Source organism: Columba livia, chromosome 5 (assembly GCF_036013475.1).
Source record: "Columba livia isolate bColLiv1 breed racing homer chromosome 5, bColLiv1.pat.W.v2, whole genome shotgun sequence".
Classification (NCBI taxonomy): domain Eukaryota; kingdom Metazoa; phylum Chordata; class Aves; order Columbiformes; family Columbidae; genus Columba; species Columba livia.
In genome coordinates, this window is record NC_088606.1 from 27639145 (window position 1) to 27657232 (window position 18088).

Sequence of the window (18088 nt, forward strand, 5' to 3'; positions counted from 1 at the left end):
CTCTGGGTAGGAAGAGGTGGTGTTACATGTCACGTGAAGCTTGTCTCCTCTTGTGAGCAAATATGGAGTCAGTTCAAGGACAGACACTGAGAAATTTGGGAGGAATAATAATAAAAACCAGATTCCACTAGATTAGTATTTTCTTCCCTGGTTCCACATCACTGCAAAGGAGTTACTCTAGACTGTGATGGCAAAAATTGTGCCACACAAAATGGTGATGAAGTATGTTAGTGATAATGTAACACTGCCAAAACCTGTCTTTCATTTAAAAAAAAGGAAAAAAAAAAAAACCAAACTCAGAATGGAAACATAATTAAAACTTTGCCTGTAATTTTAGGCCATTGAAGGTGATAGTATTTGAATGACCTGACATATGTTTGAGGGTGACAGGGATTCCTCACTCTCAAGTGTGAAAAGAAGATTGGAGTAATTTTTTTTTTTTTTGGCAAGAACAAAGTTAGGCTGTTTGTAATCACTGTGTCCTGTTTGGAATGTGTTTGATGAAATCAAGCTTGATTATTATCTTTAAAAGTATCCTGGCATATACAGAAGTATAACAAAATAGTAACTCTAAGTTTAATATTGTTTTGCAGGGAGCAGATGCTGCTTGTGCTGCTCAGGGTTACTGAATCCGTGCTGAAAATACCACCCCAAACTTTCTTGCAGTATCAAGGAAGAAAAAACTCCACTTTAGCTGGAAGACTTGCAGGACCTCTTTTCCAGGCAATTAAACATAAATTCACTTTAATTAATTCAGCTTATTTTTGACCAAGAGATTAGATACGTCAACCACTGCTGGCTGTTTTGTCTTTGTAAATGATTGATCACGTTACCCAGATAATGCGAATGGTGTGGGTTAAAGAACTGGCTACATTTGTTTCTCTCTGTCCTGTATTTAATGACACCATGACAATGGCTTTTGGGGTATCATGAAATTTTGAAAATTGCTGCTCTTTAATTGAGATGGGATAACAGGCAATGTGTGCATTTCTAGCCTGCTTCCTTTGCAAAATTAGCTCAAGTCAGCACAAAGTCTTCTGTGCCATCCGCACCTAACCAGCTGATTTTTGTTTATTCCGTGCAGTAAGATGGAGCAGATCTTTTCAAAGTTTATAGTTACAGATTGCTGTTGTGGTGGCTTCTCTGTAAATAGGATTTGTAAAGTCTCCAGATTCTTCAGTAGGAAAAAAAAAGGATACACAAGATACAAATGTGATGAAAACTAATTGAGAACAGTATTACAAAACTCTCTGGCAAAACTTGCAAGATATTGAAAGATGAGTCAAACCAATTGTTCCTGTACTTAAGTCAGAAGCCCATGTTAACGTAACACTTGATAATTCATGAAAAGTCTGTGCATACTGGTGAGGAAAAGAATGTCAAGACTACAGAGAAATTTCAGTGGCAGTTAGAGCCTTCCTTTTAAGCAGTAACATTTGAATGTTGTAATCTTATGTTTGGAACCCAACTTTTCTCACTTTATTCTTTTAGACTCTTATAGTAGCTTGGATCAAAGCGAATCTAAATGTCTACATCTCTCGAGAACTTTGGGATGACTTGCTGTCTGTAATGTCATCACTGACATATTGGGAAGAGCTGGCCACTGAGTGGTCATTGACAATGGAGACACTAACTAAAGTATTAGCTAGAAACTTGTATAGCCTGGACCTCAGTGATCTGCCGTTGGACAAATTAAGTGAGCAGAAGCAGAAAAAACACAAAGGCAAAGGTAAGACAACATTGTATACACATCATTTGAATATGAGATGTGTTGAATTTAATCTAAAGTGTTACACTGTAGTGAGTTATGCCTTTCTCCTTTTATCAAAGCAGTTAAATAGTTGAGTGCTAATCATAACTTCTTGAAAGTAATAAAGATTATAGATCTAGTAAAAATTAACTAGCTAGCAAGTGGCTATTGCAAGCGCAATTAGAATATTGATCCTGAAATCCAGTGAATGTTGTTTAAAGATGAAATGCAACATGGACGTAGTTTTGTTTGGGTACTAATTCATTACTAAGCCATGGTGAAGATAGGTTTTGTCAAAGCAACTTTGTTGGATTATTTAAGAGAAAGGGACTCTTTTAATAATCCATATAAATGGTACCAGTTTTTAAACTGGTTCCTAAACAATGCAGGAAATACTCTGTAGGACATAATATGGGGAGTGGAGGTGGCTAGTTGCTTGTAATGGTGCTGTTACAGAGTTGGTAAGGAACATGAAGTCTGTCCTTCTGGATAGAGGGCTGAGAGTTGCAAAACTGGATTCTCTTCCCAAATCAGAGACTGACTTTTTGCGTGAGACCATCACTTCTGTCTTTGTTTCCACTTCTGTAAAACATTGGTAACGATACTGTTCTCCTTTAAAAAGTGCTTTGAAATCTAATAGTGAGAGGCAGGATTGTGTTTAGGATGAGTAATAAAGATGGAAAAAAAGTGTAATTTTTAGTCGACATTTTACCTCTGTATTTTGATTGATGTACTTCTCCAGTCAAACCTGAGGCAGTGTGCTTTGTACAAATATCCTAGGGTTTGTCAGTGAGAAGTAATCTGTGTGGATTCTGTCTCTGAAAGAGCATGTCCCTGTAGGCTGTTTGTACTAAAAACATTTCATACGCTTCCGAATTGCTCATCTTAGGCAGAGGCATTATTCATCCTTTCATTTTGTTCTGGTGTGTGACAACTGAACAAAAATACATTTCTTTTTAGTTGACCATGAGAGGTTGTTTTGTTTTGTTATACTGTACAGTTTTCTTCTTTTTCTTGCAAAAGACACAGTTTAAAAAAAAAAGAAAGTCTGATGTGGGATAACAATGTATATAGTTATTTGAATATAGGCTTAAAAACCATCTTGAATCATCTGTATCACCCATATGGAGCCACATGAGTTTGTTTTAGCCTTCAGTAAAAGTTCCAGAGAAAGCTTCTGTTGTTCAGTGTGAGTTGCAGAGTTAAATCCAACTTTGAAAGTAATAAATATCATACAAGTTATGCCTATTTCTTTGGCTCTGTTCACTTGCTGATAATAATAATGAACTTCTTGTACAAGGACTTACTTTCCAGGAAGATGCCATTTTAATGACTGTAATTGTTTATCAAGTATCATTTTGGATTACATTACTTCAATGTGGATAAGGAAATACATTGCAAAAAATTTTAGTTCACTTTTTTTTTTTAACATACATTTATTTTTGATAGCTCCTCATTTGAGCTTCATTTCCTTCAATATATATGTCAAATCCAAATTTGTTCCTTCTTTTCTTAATCTTGGAGTAGTATTTTTTTGCAAGTTTCCAAAGAGGCGTGTTCTCTGAGCCCTTAATTCCATTTTTTCACTTTTGTATTTCATGTTAAAATACTCTATCATCTTCATTTCATGTTATTCAAATGTCACAAAATGATTTGGGAAAAAACCCCATAATATTAATGGTCTGTAATGTGTGATTTTGTGAGTCTTGTCTAATAGGAACAGCAAAGGAAAAACGTATATTTACACATTTTATCAGGCTACAACCTTTGTAAACCCATTTTCTTGTGGTTTTGCACTTGATTGGTCAGAAAATAAAATCGTAATATTTTAATAGCACCAACACTTCTGAAAAAGTTTTACTATCCCTTAGTGTTAAACCTGGCCGAGTGGGTTTATATATTTAAAAACCTTAATGAGTTGTTTAGTTTTTGGAATCATGCTTGCTTTGATAACATTTATTCTATCAAACTTCAAAACTCTTTGAAAGAAGACAACTACACATATCTGGTGATACCAGAGTAGAAGTGATTTGATTCGCAATTCTATTTTTGCAGGAGCTGGGCACGAATTCCCCAAGTCTTCCGTTGATAAGTCCTTTTCTAGAGGCTGGAGCCGTGATCAACCTGGGCAAGCGCCGATGCGACAACGCAGCGCTACAACCACTGGCTCTCCAGGAACAGAAAAGGCACGAAGCATCGTACGGCAGAAAACAGTTGGTACGTATCTGTGAAACTGATGTGTTATTTGAGAGAGGGTAAGGAATTAATAACTGACTTTTGTATCAGCATGGATAACTTCCACAAAAATATACTGTCTATAATAATGAGTTAAATGCGTAAATTATGCAGCCTTATGTGCTTTGAGTGTAGTTTAATAATTTGTGGTTACTAGATTTACAGTTACTGCAAGTGAAAGTAATCCAGTTGATGTATTAAATCTTAGTGAGTTTGATCACATGCTTAAGCTGGATTGGAAAAGTAATACTGTTGTATGTATATGAAAGAGAAAAAAGCAGGAATGGTTTGAGCAATGGTATGGATAGGTGAGTAATAGAAGCCTTTTAAAGTGCATGTTTTCATAAGCGGTGCAGAAATTAGGTTGAGTATTTTCCAACTGTGCAAAGAAAAGTGTGAGAAATATGTATATGTCTGCATAATTTATAAAATATGTTGTCTTTTGCTATATTCTGAATCTTGCATTAGTGGAAGATTGGCACAGATATATGCAATTCTCCATTTCTGAGGTCATCTGTTCCTCAACTTTATTACTTGCAGATACTCCTTCCTGTGTTAGAAGTGAGTGATGCTAAACAGTGCTTTAGGTGGATTGCTCAAAAGAAGACTCATTTACATTCCTGTAATTTTCTCAGAATATCTTAACATGAGCCGGACTACAATTTCTTTAACTCTGTATCATCTTTATGATCTCAGTGCTATCCCTTATGTAAAGGAAAATTAAGCTGATTTTATTTTTTTATTTAAACGAAGAACTTTTAAGGAATGTGTCTTGCTTTTGTGCTGTCTCTGTAGCAGTAGTGGCTTCAGTTGTTGTGTGTTGTTGCTTCACTGGTACTTCTGACACAGTTTTAGAACCCAGGGATGCATATTGGCAGTTGAATATGTAATTGTGTTGGCTTTTTAGAAATTAACATTTACTTTCATTTTCCAAAAATATTTGAAATTAATTTTTTTAAGTCACAAAGATTATCTAGCCAAAGTTTTTATTTGCATGTTCTTCAAAATTCTCAATTTAAAAAATATTGTTTTCTCATGAGGCTTTTGTTGGTGTGGGAGAGTTATGTTTTCTGTAAGCAGTACGGGCGTGAGAAAATGAAGTCACTACTCCAAAATTTCCTGTCCATTCAAATGGTACACAGCTTTTCCTGTATCTCATGCTGACAGCATTTAGTTTGAATGAAGTTTTCCTTATGGGTCACAGGTATTTTAAATGTAATTTCTGCTTCTCTGTGGATTGCCTGTGTTTAACTGTTGCAGTGTTTTGTTTTGTTTTGTTTTTAAATCTTAATTGTCTTAACAAGGTAAGGTCATGTTAAAATTTCTCCTTCCCAAATTGTTAGTATTTCAGATACTCTGTCAGAAGGTTATGTTGTTTGGTTAATTTATTAATGGTTTTGTTTTGCTGCTATTTGAAAGATGGCTATTTATATGAGGTTAGCCCTAAAATGACTGAAATTTGTTCTAATCAAGCTATATGTTGACCTGTTTAGCAGCAAACTAATCTGATTTTAGTTTCACTGTACTTTACCTTCCATGGCTTTGTTCCTTTCCTCCAGTTACCGCACATATTTGATACTAATAAGCCAAGTTTGTATTACTGTAATCAGTTGAAATTTCAGCTCTATAGAATACCATCTGTGGACAAGCATCACAGGATTAGTAGGATGATTTTTAAAGATGAAACATCCAAAAAGATTAGCCAGAGCCAGAATCCCAAACTCTTCCATTTCTTAAGATGTTAATGAAGAATATGTTACAAAAGAATGTGTCAGTTTAAGTGTCTGCAAACGGTTGCTTGTTATTGTCTCTCAGGTCTGCTAAGAGGGCTCCTTCGGATCCTTCTTAATCTGTGCCGGTTAACATAGGGTCACATAAAAAAACCCCACCTGTTTTATAGTCGCAATGATTTTCTATAGAACGTTTTGTTGGTCAGATCTTCTCCTTCAGTTTAACATTAACTCTGCATGCGAAGTCTGGAATTTAGTCAGGCTTCAGATATGTTGCATGATATCTGATGCGTAGTATATTTCTTTTGATTGTGAGTAATATACTCTTTATATCTGAGTAGGGGGGATGTGCATGTTGAATATTTTCTGGTAAGAAAAAGCTGGGGTTTCTTTTTCATCTGCTTTGTGTTGTACGCATTTTGTGTACATCTGTGCACCTCTATTTTTTGAGCCATCCTCATGCCAGCACACATTTATTGCTGCACCAAATTTGTGTGTGTGTGTTACTCAAAATTCACAGCTTTTCTGATGTGCAGTGTGTACATTTTTAGCCTGAACTTATGTAAAGTAATTTTTGGAAAAGGGCCTTTAAACATGATATGCATATGGGTTGAAAAATCCTCTGTAGTGCTAGGTACATAATTTGTGGCTTAGGAAGGAGATTCCAGTCCTATAAAAATATTGGATTTGAAAGAATTTACTAATCTTATGTTTTGCTTTTGTCTATAAACAACGGTGGAAGGTTATAAACTCTCAGATACCTAGTCCACATCCTGGTATTAAGTCTGCCTCAACTGTATAATTGAATGTAACACATTATATTTAAAATAATAATAAGCTGAGATCACATTACTGTTTTACTTCACCTCAAATTTAATTTTCCTTTCAATAATAATACACTGCAATTTTTCCTTCGAAAGTTTCTGTAAAATTTCCACCTTAGAAATTATAATGGGTTTTTCTGCCCTCCCCTTGCTAGTATCGATATCATATGATGGAAAGAATCCAGTCAAATTACAAGGGACATTTTATGTTAAGATCTGCAATCAACACAGTATCTAATCTCAAAAGCTTGGTTTATTTAAAATTGTAGAACTGTTTAGGTTGGAAGAGACTCTTAAGTTTTACTGTATACCTTGTTATTTTTTCTCTTGCCTACATTCATTTTAAGATGTGCAGTGATGAATGTGATGCGTCTACCACTGTATCCTGAATTTTATTATCATATCTCTTAAACAAAGAGATGTCAAAGCCAAACACATAATGTTAAAGTTGTTTTTTTTTAAAAAAAAAAAAAAAACTAAACTAGATTTAGTATCGGATGGCTTCAGTCTTTAAACGTCTGTCTTTCAGAATTGTTTTTTCAAACTGGTGTTAAGACTGCACTGAAGTTATGCTGCATTTGTCAAATGTGTTTTCTGCTCTATGTCTGTTGACCTACCCAAGTTATCTGCATGTTGCTGTTAGGGACAATTCTTTAACCTGATTTAGAAGTGTGATGTGCTCCATTTTTGCTGCACTCCATTTGTGTACTTCTGAGTCCCATACAGATCAGGAGCACTGAGATTCTAAGTCTATAGTCCCTGTTGTTTTGAAAATATATATAGAAAAGTTCAAAGACTGATTGAATATTGTACTGATGGTATTTAGGTAAGATACACTGAAGTTTCCTTTAAAAATGTTGATCAGCAACTGTTTTAAAACAAGTTATGAAGTTTGAAACAGTTTGAAAATGAAGCTGCTTGAAACAGTGAATATTACTTTTTGAAGGCCTTCCAGCGTACTTTGAGATTGACTGCAGTATTGGTTCTTGCTATGTCTTACTCTGACAAAGGAAAACAAATATTATAAAGATTCATTTAAAACCTATTAGAAAAGCTGCAGATACAACCTTGATCCTGATGCCACAACTCTTATGAAAGGACCAGTTTAGCAAGATTTATTCAGTATTGATTAAAAGCCAGACCCTATGGACAAGAAACATTTTAATGCTTTTTGTTGTCAAACCGTTTCACTTCAGTCACTTCATTTTTAGTGTGGAACTATAACAAATTATATTGCAGATTTCTCCACACAGAACTTGTCATTTTCCCCTTATGCTTTTGAATCTCTTTCGGAGAATCACGAATGCAAGAGTATGGGTATGTGAAAAATTCAGAGATGCCTTTTCAGGAGTAAACCAAAGGAAGCTAGAAAACTGCAGATGTAGCATAAGTTGCAAGTTGCTTTTTCTGTTAAAAAAATTCAAGTTCCAAGTGTTTGTGGAGTGACTTTAACTTCGATTTTTCAACCCCTGATGCAATAGGAAAAAAACAAGTGTTAATTAGTTTCTTGATTTTGAATGCAAAATCTCTGTAATCTTCATAATAAAGGCATTGTTGCTGCTTTACATAAAAGTTGAAAACTCAAAATGTCTTATGTGTCCACTGATTTTTTTTCTTTCTTACAGCTCTGCCAGTATCTGCCGTGCTGAAATGTTTTAATTTTTGAATTTTCTTCCTTTTTATCTTTGTTTTCTCTGTTGCTGCTTTTTCTGTGACACAAGCCTTTCATTATAGTCACTCTTCTTTTTTCCTTCCCCACTTCTTTCTTTTCCTTTTTAAAGCCATGAGAAGCCGATCCATTGGTGAATGTGCTCTGCCATCGGCCTATATACGCAGTGCTAAAAGTGCTCCTGTTCTGATCCATACTTCCAAACCCTTCTTGCCTGATATTGTTCTCACTCCCCTTTCTGATGAGCTTTCAGGTAGTGCCACCTCTGCTAATTTCTGCACCCCCTTTACCACTTTTTTAAACCTTCTGCTTTCAAATTCTGCTAAGTCATTAAATTTTTTGAAGTAAAAAATACTTGGGGGATGGGGGGAGAGGGGAAGAGATTAAGAAAGAATATTTTGAGTTATGTAAAATACCATGCTATTTTGCAATTCATTCTGGAACTGTTAGAAGTTAGTGCTGTGCCAATGTTTACTGTCATAAAAGTGAAAATTGGAGAAATCTCTTGCTTTTTCAATTTCTTCGTAAGAAGTAATATAGCAGCTGTCTACCAGAGACTACAAATAATCTAAAGCTTTTATTTGTGACAAGTGAGGGAGGAAAGGAAGAACAGAATTTTACTTTGATTTGCCATTTACATCTTCCTATGGAAATCTTTGAATACAGTGTCATAGATGTTGTGTGGACAGCCATGGTAATGACGTACTGTAGCTCCCATGAAAAAAGAATGTCTGAAGTGTATGGTATCATATAATATACTTTACAGTATGCCTGATTTTCATTAATATATAGAAACATTTAAAAATCTATACAGTTTGGAATCCTGAAGTGCTGTGTTTTGGTATTTTCCAAATGATCCATTTTTTACAGAGTTGTCGTCCTCAACATTGTTTTGTCCAGCAGTGTGGTTGGCTAGAAGTGTGACACCAGCTTTCTCTGGATAATTTTTTTTGAACAAATTGATTCAACAATTAGAATTAGCACAGATTATAGAAGTGCATGCGTGAAGCTTTACAGAGAATGTTTTTTTTCCTGTACTTCAGCTCTTACATAGGTGTAACTTAGTAGAGTGTTGAGGCTGACAATCACATTATGCCTTTGTTTAAAGGAGTGAAAAAAAAATAAAGAGAGCACAGTGGGAGCACTGTATATATAGTCAAAACTGTGTAGAAATATGAGGACTTTATGGCAGTAATTTTTTAATGGAAGATTGGGGAGGTTTTGTTGTGGTTTTTTTTTCTTTTTTTTTATTTTTGTCCCATTTCCCTTTGTTACTCAAGAAGTATCAAGAACTGTATTTTCATAACTGTATTTTGTTATGTGTCCAAAATATGTCTCAGCAGTGCATGCAGTGTGTCAGAGACACAGCCTTCTCGTGCACAACTGCAATGTAGTTAGTGAAAACTCCTTGGGAATTGATGGTGTCCCAGTGTGCAAGGGTGAGCCCCGGCTGTGAAGGAGCTGTTTGTTTGGGTTTTTAAACATTGTATTTGCAGTGCTGATCCTGAAGTAACATTATATTTTTCATTTCCTTGGTTTCTTCCTCTGATTTACAAAAAAGAAATCTCTATTGACACAAGCACTACACGTTTGTTTGAAAATGTTTGTGTACTTGTATGTGCTAGTCATGCATATGTGGGCACCTAAAATTAGTACTGGATCAACACTGAAATAAATCTAGCTGAATTTATTTCAATGTGCGGAGCTGCTTGGCGTGCACTTGGAGTTCTACATCCAGTAATTTTTAACATCCTAGAAAATCATAATCACTGTGTGCATGCAGAGTATGCAGTCCTCAGGCTGCCGCTTTAGATAAGCTTGAGTTTATAAAAAGTACGAAAGATGCATATTGAGGGCTCAAGATCAGATTTGTGTATTGTAGTTACATGTGTTAATCCCACGTATAACATTATCATACGTAGTTTTGACTGAATCATATGATCCTATCTTTGCAGCTGTAAGAAATGCCTTTGAGACTATATAAACATAACCTGTGTATATCTCTGTCTGAGTCAACAGTTTGAAATAACAGTCCCAAGTAGAGGGAAGCAGCATTCTTTTCAGAGGGTGTTAATTCACATAGCTAGTAATAAGTTGAACAAGAACAGTGAGAAATTTGTTGCTTATCAAAGCTGGAAAGAGAGGAAAGGGATAATTAATTGTGTAGTATATATATACAATGATTTTCAGTTCATGTTTGTCTTTTGAAATAGCTTGGATATCTACTCTCTTTTTCCAATATAGATCTCTCAGTTCCTTGTTTAACAGCTTCTTTACAGTTCAGTAAACTTTGTATCAGGTCAATCTCTAATTTTCAAATTTTAACGTCTCTGAAAAACTAAGCATGGAAATACCATTTTTGATCTTGCAACACATACATTTAGTGAAGTACAGATGTAGCTCATTTCTCCAGTTTATATGCTTTGCTCACAAGAAAAATACAAGAAAATTCAGCTCCAGCTCTAACATTCTCATAAAAGTGTGAGCAATTTAAAGCAGCTTTTTAAGTTGACTTCAGATAATCATTACTAAATATTACTGAAATAGGTATAGAGATCCATGCATTAATGATTTGAAATATTTTAAAATTAATTCCACATAGTTTCTTTGCTTTGGCAGTAACATGTCAGATTTAGGAGAGGGAAAGGGGCTTAAATTTTGTGCTGATCTTAAGTAGATTTGCCATTGTAGTCCTGAAGATAAAGCCTCTAGATAGAACAAGGTAAGTCTGTTTATTGTGGCAAGCAACTCTTGTTGATGTTCATTTAAGCTCTTTATTGTTATTCCTGACTTTAAAAGCATAACTACAACTTTTGAAGTGGTAGTAAAAATAAATCTGGGGAATAAGGAATTCTGTCAAAACCAAACCAACAGAAAATTGAGAAAGCTGTTTTTACCTCACTGTTCAAGTGTCTACCCATAAAAAGACTGCAAGGGATAGTGTGAATTCTTGCAATTAATTGAACTGTCTGCAAGAGATTCTTAGTCTTGCCCACACCAGTGATTTTATGGTATGTGGTGTTCCTATAGCATCAGGAAATCTGGAGGCGAGTCTGGAGGTTCTTTATTTTCGTGGATGATGCTAAGTGGGCTGAAGATACTTCTGTATGATTCCTAGGTGATCTATGTTGGAACTGCAGCTTTCATTACAGTTAACTGTGATTTGTACTGATGCTAATATATTAGCAGTCTGAACAGAGACAAGGATTCGCTAATTTAAATGGTCATAAGAAATGTTCTGGTCTTTTTGAAAACAGTAGAGGTTTTACTCTAATGTTACCTGTTGTGAGGCTGCAGGATGTTTTTCAGTAGCAGGGTCCTTAACTTGGTAATTCCCGTAAATGCCATATTTGCTCGAGTAAAACTGGGCAAGGAGGGGGAAGTAAGCTTTTATGAAGTATTTAGTTTCACATTTTGAAAGTGAGAGACAAAACATTCTTCTAGAGGAAAAAGGTATATCCTTAAATTATCCATTATGAATAGTAATCGTTTCTGTATAGGACCAGCTCTTCCATGTAATTTAAAAGCTTTAGTCTTTAGGCATACACTATGTTATATACGCCATAATATTCGTAATTGTATGCTAGTATTCTTTCCGGTTTTTCAGTAGTTCATACATACTCATACAAGTTATGAAAAAAGTAATAGTTTGACACTTCCATAAACAATTCTAATTTTCCAGAAAACTTACTTGTTCTCTTTAGACTCTTGCATTTTCCCGAAGATGTAAATTCCATGACGGGTACTACGGTTAAGCTAATTTGTATTCCAGGTAACCATGTCCTGAATGAACTAGCTGGCATAATATTGGTTGAATTATTGAACTTATTGGCACAGCCCTAGCTTTAACTGTATTTCCAAATGTTTCATGGTCTCACTGTTCGTTCTCATGCATGTTAACATTTAAAACTGTGTTCTGATGGTCTAACTCATTTATATTACATTCTGTACTGGATATTACGTGCGTGTGTTTTTAACACTCTAGTACTGGAAAAAGTATCTTTGTTGTCCTTAAGAAAACAAGGCTCTGAACTTTCCTGGCTTTTAAAGTCACGTCATTAGGCTGTAGTGGTAAATACATGTTGTCTTTGGATGTAAATTTTAGTGCATGTTACATATACTTTTTTCCTACAGACATTGATGATGCTCAAATTCTTCCACGTCCACCTCGAGTCAGACATTTTTCACAGAGCGAGGATGCTCCAGGTGAAGTTTTTGGTGCATTAAATGAGGAGCAGCCACTGCCACGAAGCAGCAGCACCTCTGACATCCTGGAACCATTTGCAGTTGAACGAGCCAAAGGTGCAGTTCCTGTCATTGACAGTTCATCCCATCATGCTCCAAGCTTACAGAGTTCCACTGAGACCTCTTCAATGCATAGATCCACTGAAAGCCATATCACTGATACAAATAGCAGAGAGTCCTCCTTGGAAGTTGGGGATAGTATTTATGATCATCTTTGTCATTTAATAGGGCCGCTAGAATTTGCAAACACAGCCTTTGAACAAAGCCAATATGTTGACCTTGAAGGTGAAGATGATCTCCTTTCCTCCCTGAGAGAATATCTTAAAGAAAAAGAAGAACTTTGCAGTAACTTTGAGATAGATAAATGTGAGGCTTCTGCTCACGAAGTTGATACATCAGTAAATAAGAATGATAGATTACCACTGGATGGATTAGAAAATAGAGATCAGACCAGTCAATGCACGAATAGCATCACTGTTACAGAAAGAGACGATAACACAGAGCTGCACCTAGAACAAAACCAAAGTGGCTTTATAAGTAATATTGCACCTACTCCAGTAGACATTTTTACAAGAAATCAAGCGCTCGATAAAGCCAGACAGTTAAATATTGATAAACAATGTGAAAGTGTGTTTGATCATGGGTCAAGTAGTCCTAGCAGCAAAGAAGGGAAGAGATACCTGTACAGGCAAGCAGCCACTGAAGCTGATGTAGATTTAGTTGTGGAAACAGCAGTAGCTGAAAAGCATAAAGGTGCCCAGTTTAATGAAAAAGTAACCAACTCACGTGTTATGCATGCAAAGAAAATTCTTCCTAAAGCACAAGTTAACCCTCAAATGCCTCACATCACAGGCACAAGCAAACCATCACCAACTAAAAGGAGTTTATCTGAAACTGTAACTCATAGGGCCAAAATAATGAAAATAACGACTAGAAAAAGAAATAGCGTTCATGTTACTTTTAGGCCATCTACAGAATCGGTTCAATTTTACAATCCTCTTGAGAGCAAAGAGGCTGCTTGGAAAGCAAGACTTCGTAAACTCAGTGGCTTCAGTAGTAGCGGTAGTGGTAGCAGCAACAGCAGTACGAGTGCGAGCACCAGCTCATCCACTGTCACGGAGCTGGTTAGACCTGGAATGTATAGACCTCTAGATGCAATCAATGCTGCTTCAGCTGGCAGCAAGCAAAGTAAAGAATCTACAGAAGCTCAAGCACCCATGTTGCAAAAAGAAGGTATTGCAATTAATCAGTTCCATAATCGTAGTGCCTTTAGAGCACCAGGTCAGGAGTCAACACAACAGCAGGGCTCCCTGGGTGGTGTTTATAAAACTGTTGTCCATGCTCTTTCGAAGCCGAAGGCAAATGTTTCCCCACAGAGGCAGAACAGAATGCCAGCAGAGGCTCCACTGAGGGATCTGTACAGTCATGTAATGGGCTATTTTGGAAGGAAAGCTGCAGGTGAGCACTAACAGTGTGCAGAGTGCAAAAGGAGAAAGGCAGCACCAGTTTGGCTTAATGCAACTGAAGCAAGCTCTGATAAGCAATCAAAAGGCTTTGGGATGATCACTGCTTTCCCTGTTTCGTTATGCATGCGCCTACAGCCAGCTCATTTTTTTCCCAGCATAAGTTACTTTTACATACTTTAAATTACTAATTTCCCTCTTCAAAATATTTAGTCGAACCTCTTTGCTGCTGAAGATCATCTGGTTAGGGAGGAGGAAGAGACAGTAAATGACCTAATAAGCCTCGAGTGTTTTTCATTTTCATCTACCATGCAGAGCCCTAAAATTTAGCCTACCAAACGATTGGAGTATGCATGTTTTATCAGAATGTGCTATTCCACTCTGAGTGTAGTTTGATTGTGAGAAGGACCTGGCTTGAACTAGTTGTATTTCTGGTTCATTTAGTGTGTTTTCTTTTCCTCCTCCTCCTCCTTTTCCTCCTCCAATACAAAAAAGCCCCTCAAATTTACATTTGGAGGTCACTTTAGATAACTTTAAAACATAGTCTTAAACAGAAATCTCTTAATACCGGAATGATTTCATTCCGACAATTCTCTGTGAGTCTAATCATATTCATTGTTTAAATCTTTTTCAAAACATGCTGTAGGCCTTTCTGTATTCATTCGTCAAAATGGATGCTGTTACATCTTGGCAACATCTTTCATCGCTTTCTTTTTTCTTGGAATTGTGGATGTTCATGAAGGTCTCATGATGGTCCTTCTCCTGCTAACTATGAGACCTCTGTGGACTGATAAAAAAGAAGGCTGTCGCTCTAATATCCATTGTCTTAGTTCACATCTTAACCTTAAATGAACAATAAATTAACTTTCAGCAGTAATGTAGGTTTTCTTTTCTCCCATTGTTATGCTGGCATGATTAACAGAGGATTCTGTAACGCATCCTGCATCGAGATGTTAATGCCACCTGAGGGCAGTCTTTGTAAGCACAGCACCAGCAGAACGTGACTGTCATGGGTCTCAAAAAAACTGTTTGCTTCTCTGCAGAATCTGGACTTCTGAAAAAGAGAGATCTAGAAAGCACTAATTTTCGAAGTATATTTTATTGGAAATTTGTAACATTTAGCAGAGCCTCAATATTAGAATAAGCTTCACTGTGGTCTCATGACATGACATGGAGGGACAAATTCTTACAGAGAAAACCTGAACTGGAAAAACTGGAAGATTTTAAAGGCTACAATCGCAAAGTCACGTGTAACAGCCACAGTTCAATATGAACAGTATAGTTATATCAAAAATATAAAACTCATAAATGAGTATGCTTAATTAATTGTTCATAACCATTGACCATCCAGAGTTTGAATTTTCATTCCCTGTGGTAGCATGTAATTTTATTACATAAGATTTTCTTTGCACTATTTATACTAACTGTATACGGTGCCACATTGACATTTGTCACTAGTACATGTTACAGCCTCATTTATGTTTTCCACTGCATTGCTCTTCATTAGGAATGCAATGAAGGAGGAGTGCCTGTAGGAATCAAAAACATTTTATTACTCATTTTTTGTGATATGGAGGGAGAATATATGCTGTATCCTTAAAGCAAGCATTAACAACTTTGAGTAGTGCTTACCTAGAAGCTTCTTGCTATTAGAGGTGGTACTGGAAATCAACTAACCCCTGCTTAGTGGGAAGAAGAAGCCGTACTAATTCTTACAGTAGAATCTGCTTTAAAAGAGGGAATTTCTTATAATGCATGTTTGACAATTTTGATTTATTTTTAAATTTCTGTTAATTAACAGGATTTTTTTCATTTTTTTTATGTTTTGTTTTGAAAACATCTTGATGTGTTTTTTACTATATACAGTTGTTCATTTGCTTTTAGCTAATAGAGAGGACATGAGTCAAAAGCTGCACCATATTGATAGTGATATTGGCAGTAGCAATACAAATGTTCCTGACCTCATGGATGAATTTATAGCTGAGAGACTCCGCAGTGGCAGTGCACTGGTAAGCCTTTAAACTTCTCACTTTTCAGTATGTAGGTCTGCATATATGTGTGAACTTGTCAATGACATTATAAGGCAGTTTGTCAAAATATCTTTCTCTGAATTTTATTAATCAAAAAGGATTAAGAATATAACTTAATTATTCCTTGCTTTTAAATCATTTTGACATAGACTCAAGCCATCTTATGTCGTTCGTGTTTTCATATCTATTAAATCTTCATTGTGGAAGCAATGAAAAAATAACTGTCAGGTAAATAGTCTCATTGAACCTGAATGGCCTTAATCACACCTGTAAAGATCTTTGTACACAGACACTTTCGGGATAATGGTTTCTATGTAAATTTGCAGTATTCAGTGTGGTACCCAGTTCTATGCTGTAGTATGGTACTATTCTCTACAGGTTTAGTTGGTGCAACAGACTACAAAACACTACTAGCGTCTGTTTCCTTCATTTTTTTATTTCATTTACAAGTGTTGAATAATTTTTTGTTAATAGTTTTATGCTAATTGAACAAACTTTTGTTATACTCTATTCCTCCATTTTTCCAGATATGTTATGGTGTTTGGTATATCATTCATAATGAGAAATTTTAATCAAATTTAAGTCAAGAATTTCAGGTTACTGTTAAATGCTTATGGAATGAGACAACTAACCCAAAGTGATAAGTGTTTTTGTTAACTAGCAGTGAAAAGGAAGATGTTAAAAAATGTTGCAAATGAAGAACAGAATTAATAACAATTTAAATGTATTGCTGCAAAGTTGTCCTGGTCTTTTTCCTGCTTAGAATTTTAAAACAATTTTTAAAGAGAAGAGGGTCATTTTAAGATGTGCTTCTGTAGAGTGTTGGCAATGAGTAGTTTAGTTGTTGGGCAGCTAAATAGGAGGCAGAAAAAGATTATTCAAAGTAATTGGAAAAAAATTGTTTATTTAGCATTCTCTTTGATAAATGGCAAGAGAGGACTTATAAACTTTGTCTAAATGTATACTGTTTTCTCTCCTTTGTATTGAACTTATGTTCATCAAACTTGATTGCTGGTGCAACGTGTTCTTGTTAGTAGGTCTTGAGTCACAAGACGAAAATACTAACTTGAAGTCTATTAAAAAAATATGAACTTGGTCTGCAAATTAATAAAACAGACATTGTTGCATCTGGCCACAGACAAAAAGAGAGAAAGGGAATACTTTTCCTTTTCACATAAATGGGCAAGAATATTGATTGTTAATAGTTCAGACAAGAGAATTGGCACATTCCTTAGGTAGCAAAAACCAGCTGAGTTAGGCTTGAAAAAATATTTTGAAGCTGACACTGATTTTGCAATCTAAAGTAGTCATATTAAAATCTTGTATCATTAAAAGCTTGTCAGCCTGAGCAAATCTCTAATTAATAGGAGGGTAATAAACGAATAGGGAAGTGACTGGGCCTAGTGTAAAAGGAAGTCACCTTCAGTTTTATAATGCATTAAGACTTCAAGCTGTTTCATAAAATAGCTTTTCTACCTGTATCTCTCTTCCTTCAAGCAAAGAGTCCTATCTGTGAAAAGAGCAGCCTAAAGAAAGGCTCCAAGTAGAACACCACCTTACTTCTACATGAGCAAATCTATATATCTTATTTTTGCTATATGCTGTCTTTATTGTCCAAGTCAATATTGAGGCTTTGGCTTGATTATAAGAAAATTAGCACATTAATTAGAAAATTCATTTGCTTGTGGTGTACATTAAATTTTTGCTTATAGCATAGTAGGCCAGAGAACACCACATACCTTGAATTTTTCTTTCTGCTTGTGTCTGCAAGCAAGGTTGACAAGGTGTTGTTAGGAATTTAGATGTAAGCTGGAGAAAATATACTTTTTTGCTGTGTTTTTCTCTCTGAAGACTTTCTTAATACATGTGTGGCACATGCTGGTCTGAATCCTAGCCCTTTAAGGTATGTGCCCAAAAAATCATTATGCAAATAAAATTTATCTTTAAGAAATTGTATGACTGTGTGATTTTAGGTTCTTGAGTTCCTGATGCTTGTCTGGGGTTTTGGAAAGTCTTAGCAATGTATGTAGTATGTTGACAATTTCTGGTTTAGGTTCTTGTGAACTATTTCTTACATACTGACACTTGCAAAGGTGTGATTGCATTTTGCATTATATGTAAATAAGCCATCCAAGATTGTAA

At 35.6% G+C, this 18088-nt stretch overlaps 1 protein-coding gene across 16 annotated transcripts in view; it reads left to right on the top strand.

The window, feature by feature from the left end:
* Positions 1-18088, top strand: part of RALGAPA1 (Ral GTPase activating protein catalytic subunit alpha 1) — a 138932-nt gene that overhangs the window by 39634 nt on the left and 81210 nt on the right. For 6 of the 16 annotated variants that reach the window (XM_065064048.1, XM_065064045.1, XM_065064041.1 and 3 more), the window contains exons 14-19: positions 594-723; positions 1492-1729; positions 3806-3967; positions 8321-8461; positions 12343-13911; positions 15801-15925. In XM_065064048.1, coding sequence (XP_064920120.1) covers positions 594-723; positions 1492-1729; positions 3806-3967; positions 8321-8461; positions 12343-13911; positions 15801-15925 — 2365 coding nt within the window. The remainder of the gene's footprint in view (positions 1-593; positions 724-1491; positions 1730-3805; positions 3968-8320; positions 8462-12342; positions 13912-15800; positions 15926-18088) is intronic. The other 10 variants (XM_065064050.1, XM_065064056.1, XM_065064049.1 and 7 more) reach the window with 3 other exon arrangements.